Here is a 17,405-nt window from a genome sequence, read left to right as displayed (position 1 = left end):
AGCAGGCTAGTTAATACCCCCCTCCCTCTCTAATACAGTACCAGCAGCCTAGTTAATACCCCCCTCCCTCTCTAATACAGTACCAGCAGGCTAGTTAATACCCCACTACCTCTCTAATACAGTACCAGCAGGCTAGTTAATACCCCCCTCCCTCTCTAATACAGTACCAGCAGCCTAGTTAATACCCCCCTCCCTCTCTACAGTACCAGCAGCCTAGTTAATACCCCACTCCCTCTCTACAGTACCAGCAGGCTAGTTAATACCCCCCTCCCTCTCTAATACAGTACCAGCAGCCTAGTTAATACCCCCCTCCCTCTCTAATACAGTACCAGCAGCCTAGTTAATACCCCGCTCCCTCTAATACAGTACCAGCAGGCTAGTTAATACCCCACTCCCTCTCTACAGTACCAGCAGGCTAGTTAATACCCCCCTCCCTCTAATACAGTACCAACAGCCTAGTTAATACCCCCCTCCCTCTCTAATACAGTACCAGCAGGCTAGTTAATACCCCACTCCCTCTCTAATACAGTACCAGCAGCCTAGTTAATACCCCACTCCCTCTCTAATACAGTACCAGCAGCCTAGTTAATACCCCCCTCCCTCTAATACAGTACCAGCAGCCTAGTTAATACCCCCCTCCCTCTCTAATACAGTACCAGCAGGCTAGTTAATACCCCACTCCCTCTCTACAGTACCAGCAGCCTAGTTAATACCCCACTCCCTCTCTAATACAGTACCAGCAGGCTAGTTAATACCCCACTCCCTCTCTAATACAGTACCAGCAGCCTAGTTAATACCCCACTCCCTCTCTAATACAGTACCAGCAGCCTAGTTAATACCCCACTCCCTCTCTACAGTACCAGCAGCCTAGTTAATACCCCACTCCCTCTCTACAGTACCAGCAGCCTAGTTAATACCCCCCTCCCTCTCTACAGTACCAGCAGCCTAGTTAATACCCCCCTCCCTCTCTAATACAGTACCAGCAGCCTAGTTAATACCCCACTCCCTCTCTACAGTACCAGCAGCCTAGTTAATACCCCCCTCCCTCTCTAATACAGTACCAGCAGGCTAGTTAATACCCCACTCCATCTCTAATACAGTACCAGCAGCCGAGTTAATACCCCCCTCCCTCTAATACAGTACCAGCAGCCTAGTTAATACCCCACTCCCTCTCTAATACAGTACCAGCAGGCTAGTTAATACCCCCCTCCCTCTCTAATACAGTACCAGCAGCCTAGTTAATACCCCCCTCCCTCTCTAATACAGTACCAGCAGGCTAGTTAATACCCCACTACCTCTCTAATACAGTACCAGCAGGCTAGTTAATACCCCCCTCCCTCTCTAATACAGTACCAGCAGCCTAGTTAATACCCCCCTCCCTCTCTACAGTACCAGCAGCCTAGTTAATACCCCCCTCCCTCTCTAATACAGTACCAGCAGCCTAGTTAATACCCCCCTCCCTCTCTAATACAGTACCAGCAGCCTAGTTAATACCACACTCCCTCTCTAATACAGTACCAGCAGCCTAGTTAATACCCCCCTCCCTCTCTAATACAGTACCAGCAGCCTAGTTAATACCCCACTCCCTCTCTAATACAGTACCAGCAGCCTAGTTAATACCCCACTCCCTCTCTAATACAGTACCAGCAGGCTAGTTAATACCCCCCTCCCTCTCTAATACAGTACCAGCAGCCTAGTTAATACCCCACTCCCTCTCTAATACAGTACCAGCAGCCTAGTTAATACCCCACTCCCTCTCTCCAGTACCAGCAGCCTAGTTAATACCCCCCTCCCTCTCTAATACAGTACCAGCAGGCTAGTTAATACCCCACTCCCTCTCTAATACAGTACCAGCAGCCTAGTTAATACCCCACTCCCTCTCTAATACAATACCAGCAGCCTAGTTAATACCCCACTCCCTCTCTAATACAGTACCAGCAGCCTAGTTAATACCCCACTCCCTCTCTAATACAGTACCAGCAGGCTAGTTAATATCCCACTCCCTCTCTAATACAGTACCAGCAGGCTAGTTAATACCCCACTCCCTCTCTAATACAGTACCAGCAGGCTAGTTAATACCCCACTTCCTCTCTAATACAGTACCAGCAGGCTAGTTAATACCCCCCTCCCTCTCTAATACAGTACCAGCAGCCTAGTTAATACCCCACTCCCTCTCTAATACAGTACCAGCAGGCTAGTTAATACCCCACTCCCTCTCTAATACAGTACCAGCAGGCTAGTTAATACCCCACTCCCTCTCTAATACAGTACCAGCAGGCTAGTTAATACCCCACTTCCTCTCTAATACAGTACCAGCAGGCTAGTTAATACCCCCCTCCCTCTCTAATACAGTACCAGCAGCCTAGTTAATACCCCACTCCCTCTCTAATACAGTACCAGCAGGCTAGTTAATACCCCACTCCCTCTCTACAGTACCAGCAGCCTAGTTAATACCCCACTCCCTCTCTAATACAGTACCAGCAGCCTAGTTAATACCCCACTCCCTCTCTAATACAGTACCAGCAGCCTAGTTAATACCCCCTCCCTATCTAATACAGTACCAGCAGCCTAGTTAATACCCCACTCCCTCTCTAATACAGTACCAGCAGGCTAGTTAATACCCCACTCCCTCTCTAATACAGTACCAGCAGCATAGTTAATACCCCACTCCCTCTCTAATACAGTACCAGCAGGCTAGTTAATACCCCCCTCCCTCTAATACAGTACCAGCAGCCTAGTTAATACCCCCCTCCCTCTCTAATACAACACAGTACCAGCAGCCTAGTTAATACCCCACTCCCTCTCTAATACAGTACCAGCAGGCTAGTTAATACCCCACTCCCTCTCTAATACAGTACCAGCAGGCTAGTTAATACCCCACTTCCTCTCTAATACAGTACCAGCAGGCTAGTTAATACCCCCCTCCCTCTCTAATACAGTACCAGCAGCCTAGTTAATACCCCACTCCCTCTCTAATACAGTACCAGCAGGCTAGTTAATACCCCACTCCCTCTCTACAGTACCAGCAGCCTAGTTAATACCCCACTCCCTCTCTAATACAGTACCAGCAGCCTAGTTAATACCCCACTCCCTCTCTAATACAGTACCAGCAGCCTAGTTAATACCCCCTCCCTCTCTAATACAGTACCAGCAGCCTAGTTAATACCCCACTTCCTCTCTAATAGAGTACCAGCAGGCTAGTTAATACCCCACTTCCTCTCTAATACAGTACCAGCAGGCTAGTTAATACCCCCCTCCCTCTCTAATACAGTACCAGCAGCCTAGTTAATACCCCACTCCCTCTCTAATACAGTACCAGCAGGCTAGTTAATACCCCACTCCCTCTCTACAGTACCAGCAGCCTAGTTAATACCCCACTCCCTCTCTAATACAGTACCAGCAGCCTAGTTAATACCCCACTCCCTCTCTAATACAGTACCAGCAGCCTAGTTAATACCCCCTCCCTCTCTAATACAGTACCAGCAGCCTAGTTAATACCCCACTTCCTCTCTAATAGAGTACCAGCAGGCTAGTTAATACCCCACTCCCTCTCTACAGTACCAGCAGCCTAGTTAATACCCCCCTCCCTCTCTAATACAGTACCAGCAGCCTAGTTAATACCCCACTCCCTCTCTAATACAGTACCAGCAGGCTAGTTAATACCCCACTCCCTCTCTAATACAGTACCAGCAGCCTAGTTAATACCCCACTCCCTCTCTAATACAACACAGTACCAGCAGCCTAGTTAATACCCCCCTCCCTCTCTAATACAACACAGTACCAGCAGCCTAGTTAATACCCCCCTCCCTCTCTAATACAGTACCAGCAGCCTAGTTAATACCCCCCTCCCTCTCTAATACAGTACCAGAAGCCTAGTTAATACCCCACTCCCTCTCTAATACAGTACCAGCAGGCTAGTTAATACCCCACTCCCTCTCTAATACAGTACCAGCAGCCTAGTTAATACCCCCCTCCCTCTCTAATACAGTACCAGCAGCCTAGTTAATACCCCACTCCCTCTCTAATACAGTACCAGCAGCCTAGTTAATACCCCACTCCCTCTCTAATGCAGTACCAGCAGCCTAGTTAATACCCCACTCCCTCTCTAATACAGTACCAGCAGCCTAGTTAATACCCCCTCCCTCTCTAATACAGTACCAGCAGCCTAGTTAATACCCCACTTCCTCTCTAATAAAGTACCAGCAGGCTAGTTAATACCCCACTCCCTCTCTACAGTACCAGCAGCCTAGTTAATACCCCCCTCCCTCTCTAATACAGTACCAGCAGCCTAGTTAATACCCCACTCCCTCTCTAATACAGTACCAGCAGGCTAGTTAATACCCCACTCCCTCTCTAATACAGTACCAGCAGCCTAGTTAATACCCCACTCCCTCTCTAATACAACACAGTACCAGCAGCCTAGTTAATACCCCCCTCCCTCTCTAATACAACACAGTACCAGCAGCCTAGTTAATACCCCCCTCCCTCTCTAATACAGTACCAGCAGCCTAGTTAATACCCCCCTCCCTCTCTAATACAGTACCAGAAGCCTAGTTAATACCCCACTCCCTCTCTAATACAGTACCAGCAGGCTAGTTAATACCCCACTCCCTCTCTAATACAGTACCAGCAGCCTAGTTAATACCCCCCTCCCTCTCTAATACAGTACCAGCAGCCTAGTTAATACCCCACTCCCTCTCTAATACAGTACCAGCAGCCTAGTTAATACCCCACTCCCTCTCTAATGCAGTACCAGCAGCCTAGTTAATACCCCCTCCCTCTCTAATACAGTACCAGCAGCCTAGTTAATACCCCACTCCCTCTCTAATGCAGTACCAGCAGCCTAGTTAATACCCCCTCCCTCTCTAATACAGTACCAGCAGCCTAGTTAATACCCCACTCCCTCTCTAATACAGTACCAGCAGGCTAGTTAATACCCCACTCCCTCTCTAATACAGTACCAGCAGGCTAGTTAATACCCCACTCCCTCTCTAATACAGTACCAGCAGGCTAGTTAATACCCCACTCCCTCTCTAATACAGTACCAGCAGGCTAGTTAATACCCCACTCCCTCTCTAATACAGTACCAGCAGCCTAGTTAATACCCCCCTCCCTCTCTAATACAGTACCAGCAGCCTAGTTAATACCCCACTCTCTCTCCCCCGGGTCTTTCTCAAATTGGATTTTTTTAAATGCCTTGCGTCCTCTTTTCTCTGGCTTTTGAGATAGAGGTAAGGACAGAGGATGCAAGGGATGGAGGGAAGATGAATTGAGAGCCTCTGTCTGTAAGGACGCCCACCTGCTCCAGTGTAGCAGCGAAGCCCTGTCTGTCGGCCACGTAGGGAAGGCCATGAACCAACCCCACCTTCTCTGTCATCTGGTTGGCCATATCGGTCAGAGTGTCCGGTTTCACTGGGGAGGAGCAGGAACAATCAATTAATCAATATATCTAGAAAGACCATTTTTATTTTATAAAAAAAATCAGCAGTTTACAGATCAGGCAATGGGATCTAACATATCATTTTCATCGTATTTTTCATCCAACTACAGTACTTGAATATAGGTGAATAAAATACATTTTATGTTTTGTATGTAAAGCAATCAAAAGTCTGGTTTATCTAGGTTCAGTTGATTTGTTCCAGGGTTCTAATACATAGAGTCTCTGCATTATCTAACGGGTGATGAGAACGAAAACAGGGCCGCTCACTGATTTGTAATCCTGCAGCTGATTCATTCTGTTACGATTCAAAATCAGAGTAAGGAAAACGTCCCAAAATGGCACCATAATCCCTACGTAGTGCACTACTCTTGACCAGGGCAGTGCACAACGTAGGGAATAAGGTGCCATTTGGGATACAAGCCAGAGTAAAAGTTTCCTTACCTCGTATTCCGCTGTCGCAGATCCACACCAGGTCATACTTGGCCCCTTCATAACCCGGCATCAGGTTATTAATCTTGGGGTTGATGCCAACCTTCTTTCCTCCTGTAACAGGACATTTGTTCAGTGACCTGACCAATAAGCACTGTGACTGTCACCATCACCAGACTGTGTCGTGAAACAGTTATATGAAACCGAGACACTCTCTTAAACTCTCATTTACAGACGGTTTCACTTCCCTTTAACCCTTTTATCCAGCAGGGACTCCATTTTGTGCACCGCCTTATGGGACTCACGGTCAGGGCAGGTAATGACACCGCCCGGGATCGTCCCAATTCATTACATTTGAAATCTCGAAGACAACCAATACATACATTTACTCAATAAAATTGTATTTTTAAAATGATCCGTCTCAATAAAGTTAGCATATTGTCCCATCCAAATAATCAGTAGTTCATTCTGCATCCCCCAAAACAAAATGTAAACGTATTTATTTTATTTTTTGGCGACTTCGGAGGAAGTTGCTATAAACTTCATCAGGAGGAAGGAAGTCTGACATTTGTATCACTTCTTCATTTTTTGGGGGTGATGAAAGTAGACATTTTTGGCAAATTTGAAACCTACAAATGCCTTCAGTCAGACCCTATGATCTGTACATGACAGACAACATCTAGTCATTATACGGTCAGTCCCCACAGTCATTATATTATATGACAGACCCTATGATCTGTACATAACACAGACAACATCTAGTCATTATACGGTCAGACCCCACAGTCATTATATTATATGACAGACCCTATGATCTGTACATGACACAGACAACATCTAGTCATTATACGGTCAGACCCCACGATAATTATAATATATGACAGACCCTATGATCTGTACATGACACAGACAACATCTAGTCATTATACGGTCAGACCCCACGATAATTATAATATATGACAGACCCTATGATCTGTACATGACAGACAACATCAAGTCATTATACTGTCAGACCCCATTCAGACAAATTATATGTGATCCCTACATGATACGGTATCAAATGGTATCATTTTACTCTTTATATAGGTTTGCTGTAAAATAAGGACTGACTAGATTCTGAAATACAATGTTTCACATGAATTTATTAAAATTATTCTCTCAAAAGTACCCTTTTTGATAAAATGTTTTCTTAATTTTTTAGACAATATTGTTTGGAACAATATAAATCTTCAAACAGGTCACATTTCCAGAGTGGCTCTCTGCTACTGTTAATGATATAACCATGACCATTTTATACATAGACAAATGACACTATAGGTCATTAACGAATCACAGCACTCCTCCAGGTCCTTTTGAATCCATTTTCCCATTCACTGTGTTGGTGGGGCTCATAAAATTGATTATAACGTCAAAAATCGGTAGCGAGCCCACTCTGGAAATGCGATGTACTTGTAGAGCATATTGTTCCAAACAATGTCTAAAAAAATAAAATAGGATAAATAAAATGGAGTACTTTTGAGATATTAATAATAATTTTTTGTATTAATGAGAACTGCATATTTTACAGAACAGTATAAGGAGTATAATGACAGCTACATGTGAACACTCCTTCAAATTAGTGGATGTAGCCATTTCAGCCACACCTGTTGCTGACAGGTATCAAATCGAACACACAGCCATGCAATCTCCATAGACAAACATTGGCAGTAGAATGGCTTTACTGAAGAGCTCAGTAACTTTCAACGTGGCACCGTCATAGGATGCCAACTTTCCAAACAAGTCAGTTTGTCAAATTTCTGCCCTGCCAGAGCTTCCCCGGTCAACTGTAAGTGCTGTTATTGTGAAGTGGAAACGTCTAGGAGCAACAACGGCTTAGCCGGGAATGCCAGGAGAACACTACCTGCCCAAATTCATAGTGCCAACTGTAAAGTTTGGTGGAGCAGGAGTAATGGTCTGGGGCTGTTTTTCATGGTTCGGGCCCCTTAGTTCCAGTGAAGGGAAATCTTAACGCTACAGCATACAATGACATTCTAGACGATTCTGTGCTTCCAACTTTGTGGCAACAGTTTGGGGAAGGCTCTTTCCTGTTTCAGCATGACAACGCCCCTGTGCACAAAGTGAGGTCCAAAGCGAGATGGTTTGTCTAGATCGGTATGGAAGAACTTGGCTGATCTGCACAGAACCCTGACCTCAACCCCAATGAACACCTTTGGGTTGAATTGGACCGCCGACTCGGGCCTAAACGCCTAACATCAGTGTCCAACCTCACTAATGCTCTTGTGGCTGAATGGAAGCAAGTCCCCACAGCAATGTTCCAACATCTAGTGGAAAGCCTTCCCAGAAGAGTGGAGGCTGTTATAGCAGCAATGTTCCAACATCTAGTGGAAAGCCTTCCCAGAAGAGTGGAGGCTGTTATAGCAGCAATGTTCCATCATCTAGTGGAAAGCCTTCCCAGAAGAGTGGAGGCTGTTATAGCAGCAATGTTCCAACATCTAGTGGAAAGCCTTCCCAGAAGAGTGGAGGCTGTTATAGCAGCAATGTTCCAACATCTAGTAGAAAGCCTTCCCAGAAGAGTGGAGGCTGTTATAGCAGCAATGTTCCAACATCTAGTGGAAAGACTTCCCAGCAGAGTGGAGGCTGTTATAGCAGCAAAGGGGCGACTAACTCCATATTATGATCTTGGAATGAGATGTTTGACGAACAGGTGTCGACATTCTTTCGGGTCACCCATTACTAACATATTTATTAGACAGATCTTAGAATAGCAGGACATGAGATATGAATATTAATTAACAGTTGTTCAAAGAATTCATCAAACAGGCTCCTACCTATAAATAGCCGAGCATCAACGTTGGGATATTTTCCTAGAAGCTTTTTACAAACATCAATGGCTGGGTCGTCATGGTCCTGGACACAGAGTAGGATCTCAAACTGGGCAGAGAGAGAGACAGACAAAATGTTAGTCCAATACTGTAGAGAGAAACATTAGTCCAATACTGTAGAAAGAAAGTTCAAGCCACGAGGCATTTATTAAATTCATTTGTTTAACTTCAACTGTGTTCTACTGGCCCTCTGACCCCTCCAACTGTGTTCCCCTCTGACCCCTCCAACAGTGTTCTACTGGCCCTCTGACCCCTCCAACAGTGTTCTACTGGCCCTCTGACCCCTCCAACAGTGTTCTACTGGCCCTCTGACCCCTCCAACAGTGTTCTACTGGCCCTCTGACCCCTCCAACAGTGTTCCCCTCTGACCCCTCCAACAGTGTTCCCCTCTGACCCCTCCAACAGTGTTCCCCTCTGACCCCTCCAACAGTGTTCCCCTCTGACCCCTCCAACAATGTTCTACTGGCCCTCTGACCCCCACCAACTGTGTTCTACTGGCCCTCTGACCCCTCCAACAGTGTTCCCCTCTGACCCCTCCAACAGTGTTCTACTGGCCCTCTGACCCCTCCAACAGTGTTCCCCTCTGACCCCCTCCAACAGTGTTCCCCTCTGACCCCCTCCAACTGTGTTCCCCTCTGACCCCCTCCAACTGTGTTCCCCTCTGACCCCCTCCAACTGTGTTCCCCTCTGACCCCCTCCAACTGTGTTCCCCTCTGACCCCCTCCAACTGTGTTCCCCTCTGACCCCCTCCAACTGTGTTCCCCTCTGACCCCCTCCAACTGTGTTCCCCTCTGACCCCCTCCAACTGTGTTCCACTCTGACCCCCTCCAACTGTGTTCCACTCTGACCCCTCCAACTGTGTCCTACTGGCCCTCTGACCCCTCCAACAGTGTTCCCCTCTGACCCCTCCAACTGTGTCCTACTGGCCCTCTGACCCCTCCAACAGTGTTCCCCTCTGACCCCTCCAACAGTGTTCCCCTCTGACCCCTCCAACAGTGTTCCCCTCTGACCCCTCCAACAGTGTTCCCCTCTGACCCCTCCAACAGTGTTCCCCTCTGACCCCTCCAACAGTGTTCCCCTCTGACCCCTCCAACAGTGTTCCCCTCTGACCCCTCCAACAGTGTTCCCCTCTGACCCCTCCAACAGTGTTCCCCTCTGACCCCTCCAACAGTGTTCCCCTCTGACCCCTCCAACAGTGTTCCCCTCTGACCCCTCCAACAGTGTTCCCCTCTGACCCCTCCAACAGTGTTCCCCTCTGACCCCTCCAACAGTGTTCCCCTCTGACCCCTCCAACAGTGTTCCCCTCTGACCCCTCCAACAGTGTTCCCCTCTGACCCCTCCAACAGTGTTCCCCTCTGACCCCTCCAACAGTGTTCCCCTCTGACCCCTCCAACAGTGTTCCCCTCTGACCCCTCCAACAGTGTTCCCCTCTGACCCCTCCAACAGTGTTCCCCTCTGACCCCTCCAACAGTGTTCCCCTCTGACCCCTCCAACAGTGTTCCCCTCTGACCCCTCCAACAGTGTTCCCCTCTGACCCCTCCAACAGTGTTCCCCTCTGACCCCTCCAACAGTGTTCCCCTCTGACCCCTCCAACAGTGTTCCCCTCTGACCCCTCCAACAGTGTTCCCCTCTGACCCCTCCAACTGTGTCCTACTGGCCCTCTGACCCCTCCAACAGTGTTCCCCTCTGACCCCTCCAACTGTGTTCCCCTCTGACCCCTCCAACTGTGTTCCACTCTGACCCCTCCAACTGTGTTCCACTCTGACCCCTCCAACAGTGTTCCCCTCTGACCCCTCCAACAGTGTTCCCCTCTGACCCCTCCAACAGTGTTCCCCTCTGACCCCTCCAACAGTGTTCCCCTCTGACCCCTCCAACAGTGTTCCCCTCTGACCCCTCCAACAGTGTTCCCCTCTGACCCCTCCAACAGTGTTCCCCTCTGACCCCTCCAACAGTGTTCCCCTCTGACCCCTCCAACAGTGTTCCCCTCTGACCCCTCCAACAGTGTTCCCCTCTGACCCCTCCAACAGTGTTCCCCTCTGACCCCTCCAACAGTGTTCCCCTCTGACCCCTCCAACAGTGTTCCCCTCTGACCCCTCCAACAGTGTTCCCCTCTGACCCCTCCAACAGTGTTCCCCTCTGACCCCTCCAACAGTGTTCCCCTCTGACCCCTCCAACAGTGTTCCCCTCTGACCCCTCCAACAGTGTTCCCCTCTGACCCCTCCAACAGTGTTCCCCTCTGACCCCTCCAACAGTGTTCCCCTCTGACCCCTCCAACAGTGTTCCCCTCTGACCCCTCCAACAGTGTTCCCCTCTGACCCCTCCAACAGTGTTCCCCTCTGACCCCTCCAACTGTGTTGCCCTCTGACCCCTCCAACTGTGTTCCCCTCTGACCCCTCCAACTGTGTTCCCCTCTGACCCCTCCAACTGTGTTCCCCTCTGACCCCTCCAACTGTGTTCCCCTCTGACCCCTCCAACTGTGTTCCACTCTGACCCCTCCAACTGTGTCCTACTGGCCCTCTGACCCCCTCCAACTGTGTTCCCCTCTGACCCCTCCAACTGTGTTCCCCTCTGACCCCTCCAACTGTGTTCCACTCTGACCCCTCCAACTGTGTCCTACTGGCCCTCTGACCCCCTCCAACTGTGTTCCCCTCTGACCCCTCCAACTGTGTTCCCCTCTGACCCCTCCAACTGTGTCCTACTGGCCCTCTGACCCCTCCAACAGTGTTCCCCTCTGACCCCTCCAACTGTGTTCCCCTCTGACCCCTCCAACTGTGTTCCCCTCTGACCCCTCCAACTGTGTTCCCCTCTGACCCCTCCAACAGTGTTCCCCTCTGACCCCTCCAACAGTGTTCCCCTCTGACCCCTCCAACAGTGTTCCCCTCTGACCCCTCCAACTGTGTTCCCCTCTGACCCCTCCAACAGTGTTCCCCTCTGACCCCTCCAACTGTGTTCCCCTCTGACCCCTCCAACTGTGTTCCCCTCTGACCCCTCCAACTGTGTTCCCCTCTGACCCCTCCAACTGTGTTCCCCTCTGACCCCTCCAACTGTGTTCCCCTCTGACCCCTCCAACTGTGTTCCCCTCTGACCCCTCCAACTGTGTTCCCCTCTGACCCCTCCAACTGTGTTCCCCTCTGACCCCTCCAACTGTGTTCCCCTCTGACCCCTCCAACTGTGTCCTACTGGCCCTCTGACCCCCTCCAACTGTGTTCCACTCTGACCCCCTCCAACTGTGTTCCCCTCTGACCCCCTCCAACTGTGTTCCCCTCTGACCCCCTCCAACTGTGTTCCCCTCTGACCCCCTCCAACTGTGTTCCCCTCTGACCCCCTCCAACTGTGTTCCCCTCTGACCCCCTCCAACTGTGTTCCCCTCTGACCCCCTCCAACTGTGTTCCCCTCTGACCCCCTCCAACTGTGTTCCCCTCTGACCCCCTCCAACTGTGTTCCCCTCTGACCCCCTCCAACTGTGTTCCCCTCTGACCCCCTCCAACTGTGTTCCCCTCTGACCCCCTCCAACTGTGTTCCCCTCTGACCCCCTCCAACTGTGTTCCCCTCTGACCCCCTCCAACTGTGTTCCCCTCTGACCCCCTCCAACTGTGTTCCCCTCTGACCCCCTCCAACTGTGTTCCCCTCTGACCCCCTCCAACTGTGTTCCCCTCTGACCCCCTCCAACTGTGTTCCCCTCTGACCCCCTCCAACTGTGTTCCCCTCTGACCCCCTCCAACTGTGTTCCCCTCTGACCCCTCCAACTGTGTTCCCCTCTGACCCCCTCCAACTGTGTTCCCCTCTGACCCCCTCCAACTGTGTCCTACTGGCCCTCTGACCCCCTCCAACTGTGTCCTACTGGCCCTCTGACCCCTCCAACTGTGTTCCCCTCTGACCCCCTCCAACTGTGTTCCCCTCTGACCCCCTCCAACTGTGTTCCCCTCTGACCCCCTCCAACTGTGTTCCCCTCTGACCCCCTCCAACTGTGTTCCCCTCTGACCCCCTCCAACTGTGTTCCCCTCTGACCCCCTCCAACTGTGTTCCCCTCTGACCCCCTCCAACTGTGTTCCCCTCTGACCCCCTCCAACTGTGTTCCCCTCTGACCCCCTCCAACTGTGTTCCCCTCTGACCCCCTCCAACTGTGTTCCCCTCTGACCCCCTCCAACTGTGTTCCCCTCTGACCCCCTCCAACTGTGTTCCCCTCTGACCCCCTCCAACTGTGTTCCCCTCTGACCCCCTCCAACTGTGTTCCCCTCTGACCCCCTCCAACTGTGTTCCCCTCTGACCCCCTCCAACTGTGTTCCCCTCTGACCCCCTCCAACTGTGTTCCCCTCTGACCCCCTCCAACTGTGTTCCCCTCTGACCCCCTCCAACTGTGTTCCCCTCTGACCCCCTCCAACTGTGTTCCCCTCTGACCCCCTCCAACTGTGTTCCCCTCTGACCCCCTCCAACTGTGTTCCCCTCTGACCCCCTCCAACTGTGTTCCCCTCTGACCCCCTCCAACTGTGTTCCCCTCTGACCCCCTCCAACTGTGTTCCCCTCTGACCCCCTCCAACTGTGTTCCCCTCTGACCCCCTCCAACTGTGTTCCCCTCTGACCCCCTCCAACTGTGTTCCCCTCTGACCCCCTCCAACTGTGTTCCCCTCTGACCCCCTCCAACTGTGTTCCCCTCTGACCCCTCCAACTGTGTTCCCCTCTGACCCCTCCAACTGTGTTCCCCTCTGACCCCTCCAACTGTGTTCCCCTCTGACCCCTCCAACTGTGTTCCCCTCTGACCCCTCCAACTGTGTTCCCCTCTGACCCCTCCAACTGTGTTCCCCTCTGACCCCTCCAACTGTGTTCTACTGGCCCTCTGACCCCCTCCAACTGTGTCCTACTGGCCCTCTGACCCCCTCCAACTGTGTCCTACTGGCCCTCTGACCCCTCCAACTGTGTTCTACTGGCCCTCTGACCCCCTCCAACTGTTCTACTGGCCCTCTGACCCCCTCCAACTGTGTTCCCCTCTGACCCCTCCAACTGTGTTCCCCTCTGACCCCTCCAACTGTGTTCCCCTCTGACCCCTCCAACTGTGTTCCCCTCTGACCCCTCCAACTGTGTTCCCCTCTGACCCCTCCAACTGTGTTCCCCTCTGACCCCCACCAACTGTGTTCTACTGGCCCTCTGACCCCCACCAACTGTGTTCTACTGGCCCTCTGACCCCTCCGACTGTGTAAATCAGAGGCTTATTCTGAATAATGCTACTCACTACTTTTGACCAGGTGCCCTACAGTGCATTGGGAAACTTTTCAGACCCCTTGACACATTTTCTTATGTCACAACCTTATTCTAAAATTCATTAAATAGTGTCGTCGCCCCCCCTCCCCCCCCCTCCCTCAATCTACACACAATACCCTATAATGACAACGCAAAAACTGTTTGTTTAAAAAAAATCTATTTTTAGCAACAAACAGAAATAAAAACACTTAAATATCACATTTACATAAGTATTCAGACCCTTTACTCAGTACTTTGTTGAAGCACCTTTGGCAGCGATTACAGCCTCGAATCCTCTTGGGTTTGACGCTACAAGATTGACACACCTGTATTTGGGGAGTTTCTCCCATTGTTCTCTGCAGATCCTCTCAAGCTCAGTCAGGTTGGATGGGGGAGCGTCGCTGCACAGCTATTTTCAGGTCTCTCCAGAGATGTTCGATGGGGTTAGAGTTCAGGCCACTCAAGGACATTGAGACTTGTCCCAAAGCCACTCCTGCGCTGTCTTGGTTCACCGTAGGGATGATGCCATGTTTCCTCCAGACGTGACGCTTGGCATTCAGGCCAAAGAGTTCAATCTTGGTTTCATCAGACCAGAGAATCTTGTTTCTCATGGTCAGAGTCCTTTAGGTGCCTTTTGGCAAACTCCAAGCAGGCTGTCATGTGCCTTTTACTGAGGAATGGCTTCCGTCTGGTCACTCTACTATAAAAGGCCTGATTGGTAGAGTGCTGCCAAGATTGTTATCCTTCTGGAAGGTTCTCCCATCTCACTGACCAAGGCCCTTCTCGCAAGATTGCTCAGTTTGGCCGGGCGGCAAGGTCTAGGAAGAGTCTTGGTGGTTCCAAACATTCTTCCATTTCAGAATGATGGAGGCCACTGTGTTCTTGGGAACCTTGCTGAAGACATTTGTTGGTACCCTTCCCCAGATCTGTCCCTCGACACAATCCTGTCTCGTACTTCAACTGTGGGACCTTATATAGACAGGTGTGTGCGCCTTTCCAAAACATGTCCAATCAGTTGAATTTACCGCAGGTGGACTCCAATCAAGTTGTAGAAACATTTTAATGATGATCAACGGAAACAGGATGCACCTGAGCTCAATTTAGAGTCTCATAGTAAAGAGTCTGTTTGAATTTAAAATAATTTAGCAAACGTTTCCTGACTCGCCGCTACGTCGGGTTTCCTGACTCGCCGCTACGTCGGGTTTCCTGACTCGCCGCTACGTCGGGTTTCCTGACTCGCCGCTACGTCGGGTTTCCTGACTCGCCGCTACGTCGGGTTTCCTGACTCGCCGCTACGTCGGGTTTCCTGACTCGCCGCTACGTCGGGTTTCCTGACTCGCCGCTACGTCGGGTTTCCTGACTCACTGGTATGGGGTTTCAGTTAGATCATTCATCATGTTTCACAGCTATTATTGAATATGAAAAGATACGGACATAGTGAACCTGTAGAGACATGTTGGTTAAGGCTTGTCGTAATAGAGTATCACCATAGGAAGGTAAGGCAGGGCGTTTTAAATACCTCTGTCATCCCATCCCTAACGTCACGTCCAAGTACTGTACTGGCAAAGTCCCTGCATGCATGAAAGACAGTTGTGAAAGGCTATCGCCAGTGTCAATCATCTGGTTTGGTTGGTAACACGCACCGACGTCATGGATACCGTGTTTAACGTTTCCCCTTTACAGTATAGAACACGTCGTTCTATAGGAAACAGGTACTTCTGGCTTGCTGCCCTCTTAACGCATTACTGTGATCTGTACAACTGTATTGCAACATGATCTAGAACAGTAGACTGATAGTTACTAACAAACAGTGTGGTGGGTTTTTCCACACCGTCAAAAAAACGATTTATTTTAAGTTACTCAATAAATCGGAATATTTGTAGCTACTTTAAAAAATAAAATAAAAGGTTATTACCTGCAGTCAACTTGTGCAATACGCCGGGAGATAAAGCAGATTGCGATCTTCATTACGTCATGAAGTCATGAAGCTTTACCGTAGTTCCTCAGAACAGTGGAGAACCGTCACGTGATTTGTTTGTGAAATATCACAACAGGAGAACGCGCGAGTCCAGCATTCTAGATCTATCAGCGAGTCTCAGTTGTACGGTGCACATGAGATTAATACGCTACACTTGTATGCAATTCACTACTAAATATTTGCCATGAAGCTGTTTGAGAGAATGCCAAGAGTGTGCAAAGCTGTCATCCAAGGCAAAAGGGTGGCTACTTTGAAGAATCTCAAATATAAAAAATATATTTTGATTTGTTTAACATTCTCTGGGTTACTACGTGATTCCATATGTGTTTTATCATAGTTCTGAACTCGTCACTATTATTCTACAATATAGGATATAGTCAAAATAAAGAAAAACCATGGAATGAGTAGGTGTGTCCAAACTTTTGACTGATACTGTATGTCAATATTTATCTTCAGAAATTAGCATGGCATTTAGCCAATTAATATAATGCCGCTTTGGATTTTACCCCCGTCTCAAAACCACATAGCTCTCTGTAAAATTCCAAACGGTCTATTAGCCTATTAGTTCAGGGCTAAGCCTACCTCTCGTTGGAGCAAGCAGCTGTGTCTCCCTCACTGTGCACACACAATTGTTATCTGACAGTCAAGCCCCGTGTTCACATGACAGTCAAGCCCCGTGTTCACATGACAGTCAAGCCCCGTGTTCACATGACAGTCAAGCCCCGTGTTCACATGACAGTCAAGCCCCGTGTTCACATGACAGTCAAGCCCCGTGTTCACATGACAGTCAAGCCCCGTGTTCACATGACAGTCAAGCCCCGTGTTCACATGACAGTCAAGCCCCGTGTGCACATGACAGTCAAGCCCCGTGTGCACATGACAGTCAAGCCCCGTGTGCACATGACAGTCAAGCCCCGTGTGCACATGACAGTCAAGCCCCGTGTGCACATGACAGTCAAGCCCCGTGTGCACATGACAGTCAAGCCCCGTGTTCACATGACAGTCAAGCCCCGTGTTCACATGACAGACAAGCCCCGTTCACATGACAGTCAAGCCCCGTGTGCACATGACAGTCAAGCCCCGTGTTCACATGACAGTCAAGCCCCGTGTTCACATGACAGACAAGCCCCGTTCACATTACATCTCAGCAGTCCACTGCAGAGCGCCGGACGCAGAACAGCATAAATAAAAATATTTTTAAAATAATGAAAAACAGCTTCAAGCATAAGCTTAAAACGACTAAATCCAGCTAAAAGTATGTAGAAAAGATAATGGATCTACACATTTTTCATAATAAAATAAAAGCTAGACAGTCAGAGAATAGAAAATTCTAAAAACAAAATAATTTAGCAGTATATATATATTTTGCTAGTATGTCTGAGCAAAAGAACACAGCATTAGCCATGGGAAAAATAAAATCTCAGCTCTATGGAGAAATGTG

The 17,405-nt window shown here is 49.5% G+C and overlaps 1 protein-coding gene across 1 annotated transcript in view; it reads right to left on the bottom strand.

Moving 5' to 3' along the window:
• The window catches only part of ugcg (UDP-glucose ceramide glucosyltransferase), a 52,858-nt gene that overhangs the window by 23,158 nt on the left and 12,295 nt on the right, over nt 1–17,405 (bottom strand). The window contains exons 3-5 of the mRNA XM_055861145.1: nt 8,698–8,800; nt 5,882–5,983; nt 5,300–5,412 (exon numbers count right to left, since the gene is read on the bottom strand). Of these exons, the coding sequence (XP_055717120.1) occupies nt 5,300–5,412; nt 5,882–5,983; nt 8,698–8,800 (318 nt within the window). The remainder of the gene's footprint in view (nt 1–5,299; nt 5,413–5,881; nt 5,984–8,697; nt 8,801–17,405) is intronic.

Source organism: Salvelinus fontinalis, chromosome 2, assembly GCF_029448725.1.
Source record: "Salvelinus fontinalis isolate EN_2023a chromosome 2, ASM2944872v1, whole genome shotgun sequence".
In the NCBI taxonomy this organism is placed as follows: Eukaryota; Metazoa; Chordata; class Actinopteri; order Salmoniformes; family Salmonidae; genus Salvelinus; species Salvelinus fontinalis.
The sequence above is the reverse complement of the archived record's forward strand: the minus strand, read 5'-3'. Positions and strand labels throughout refer to the sequence as shown.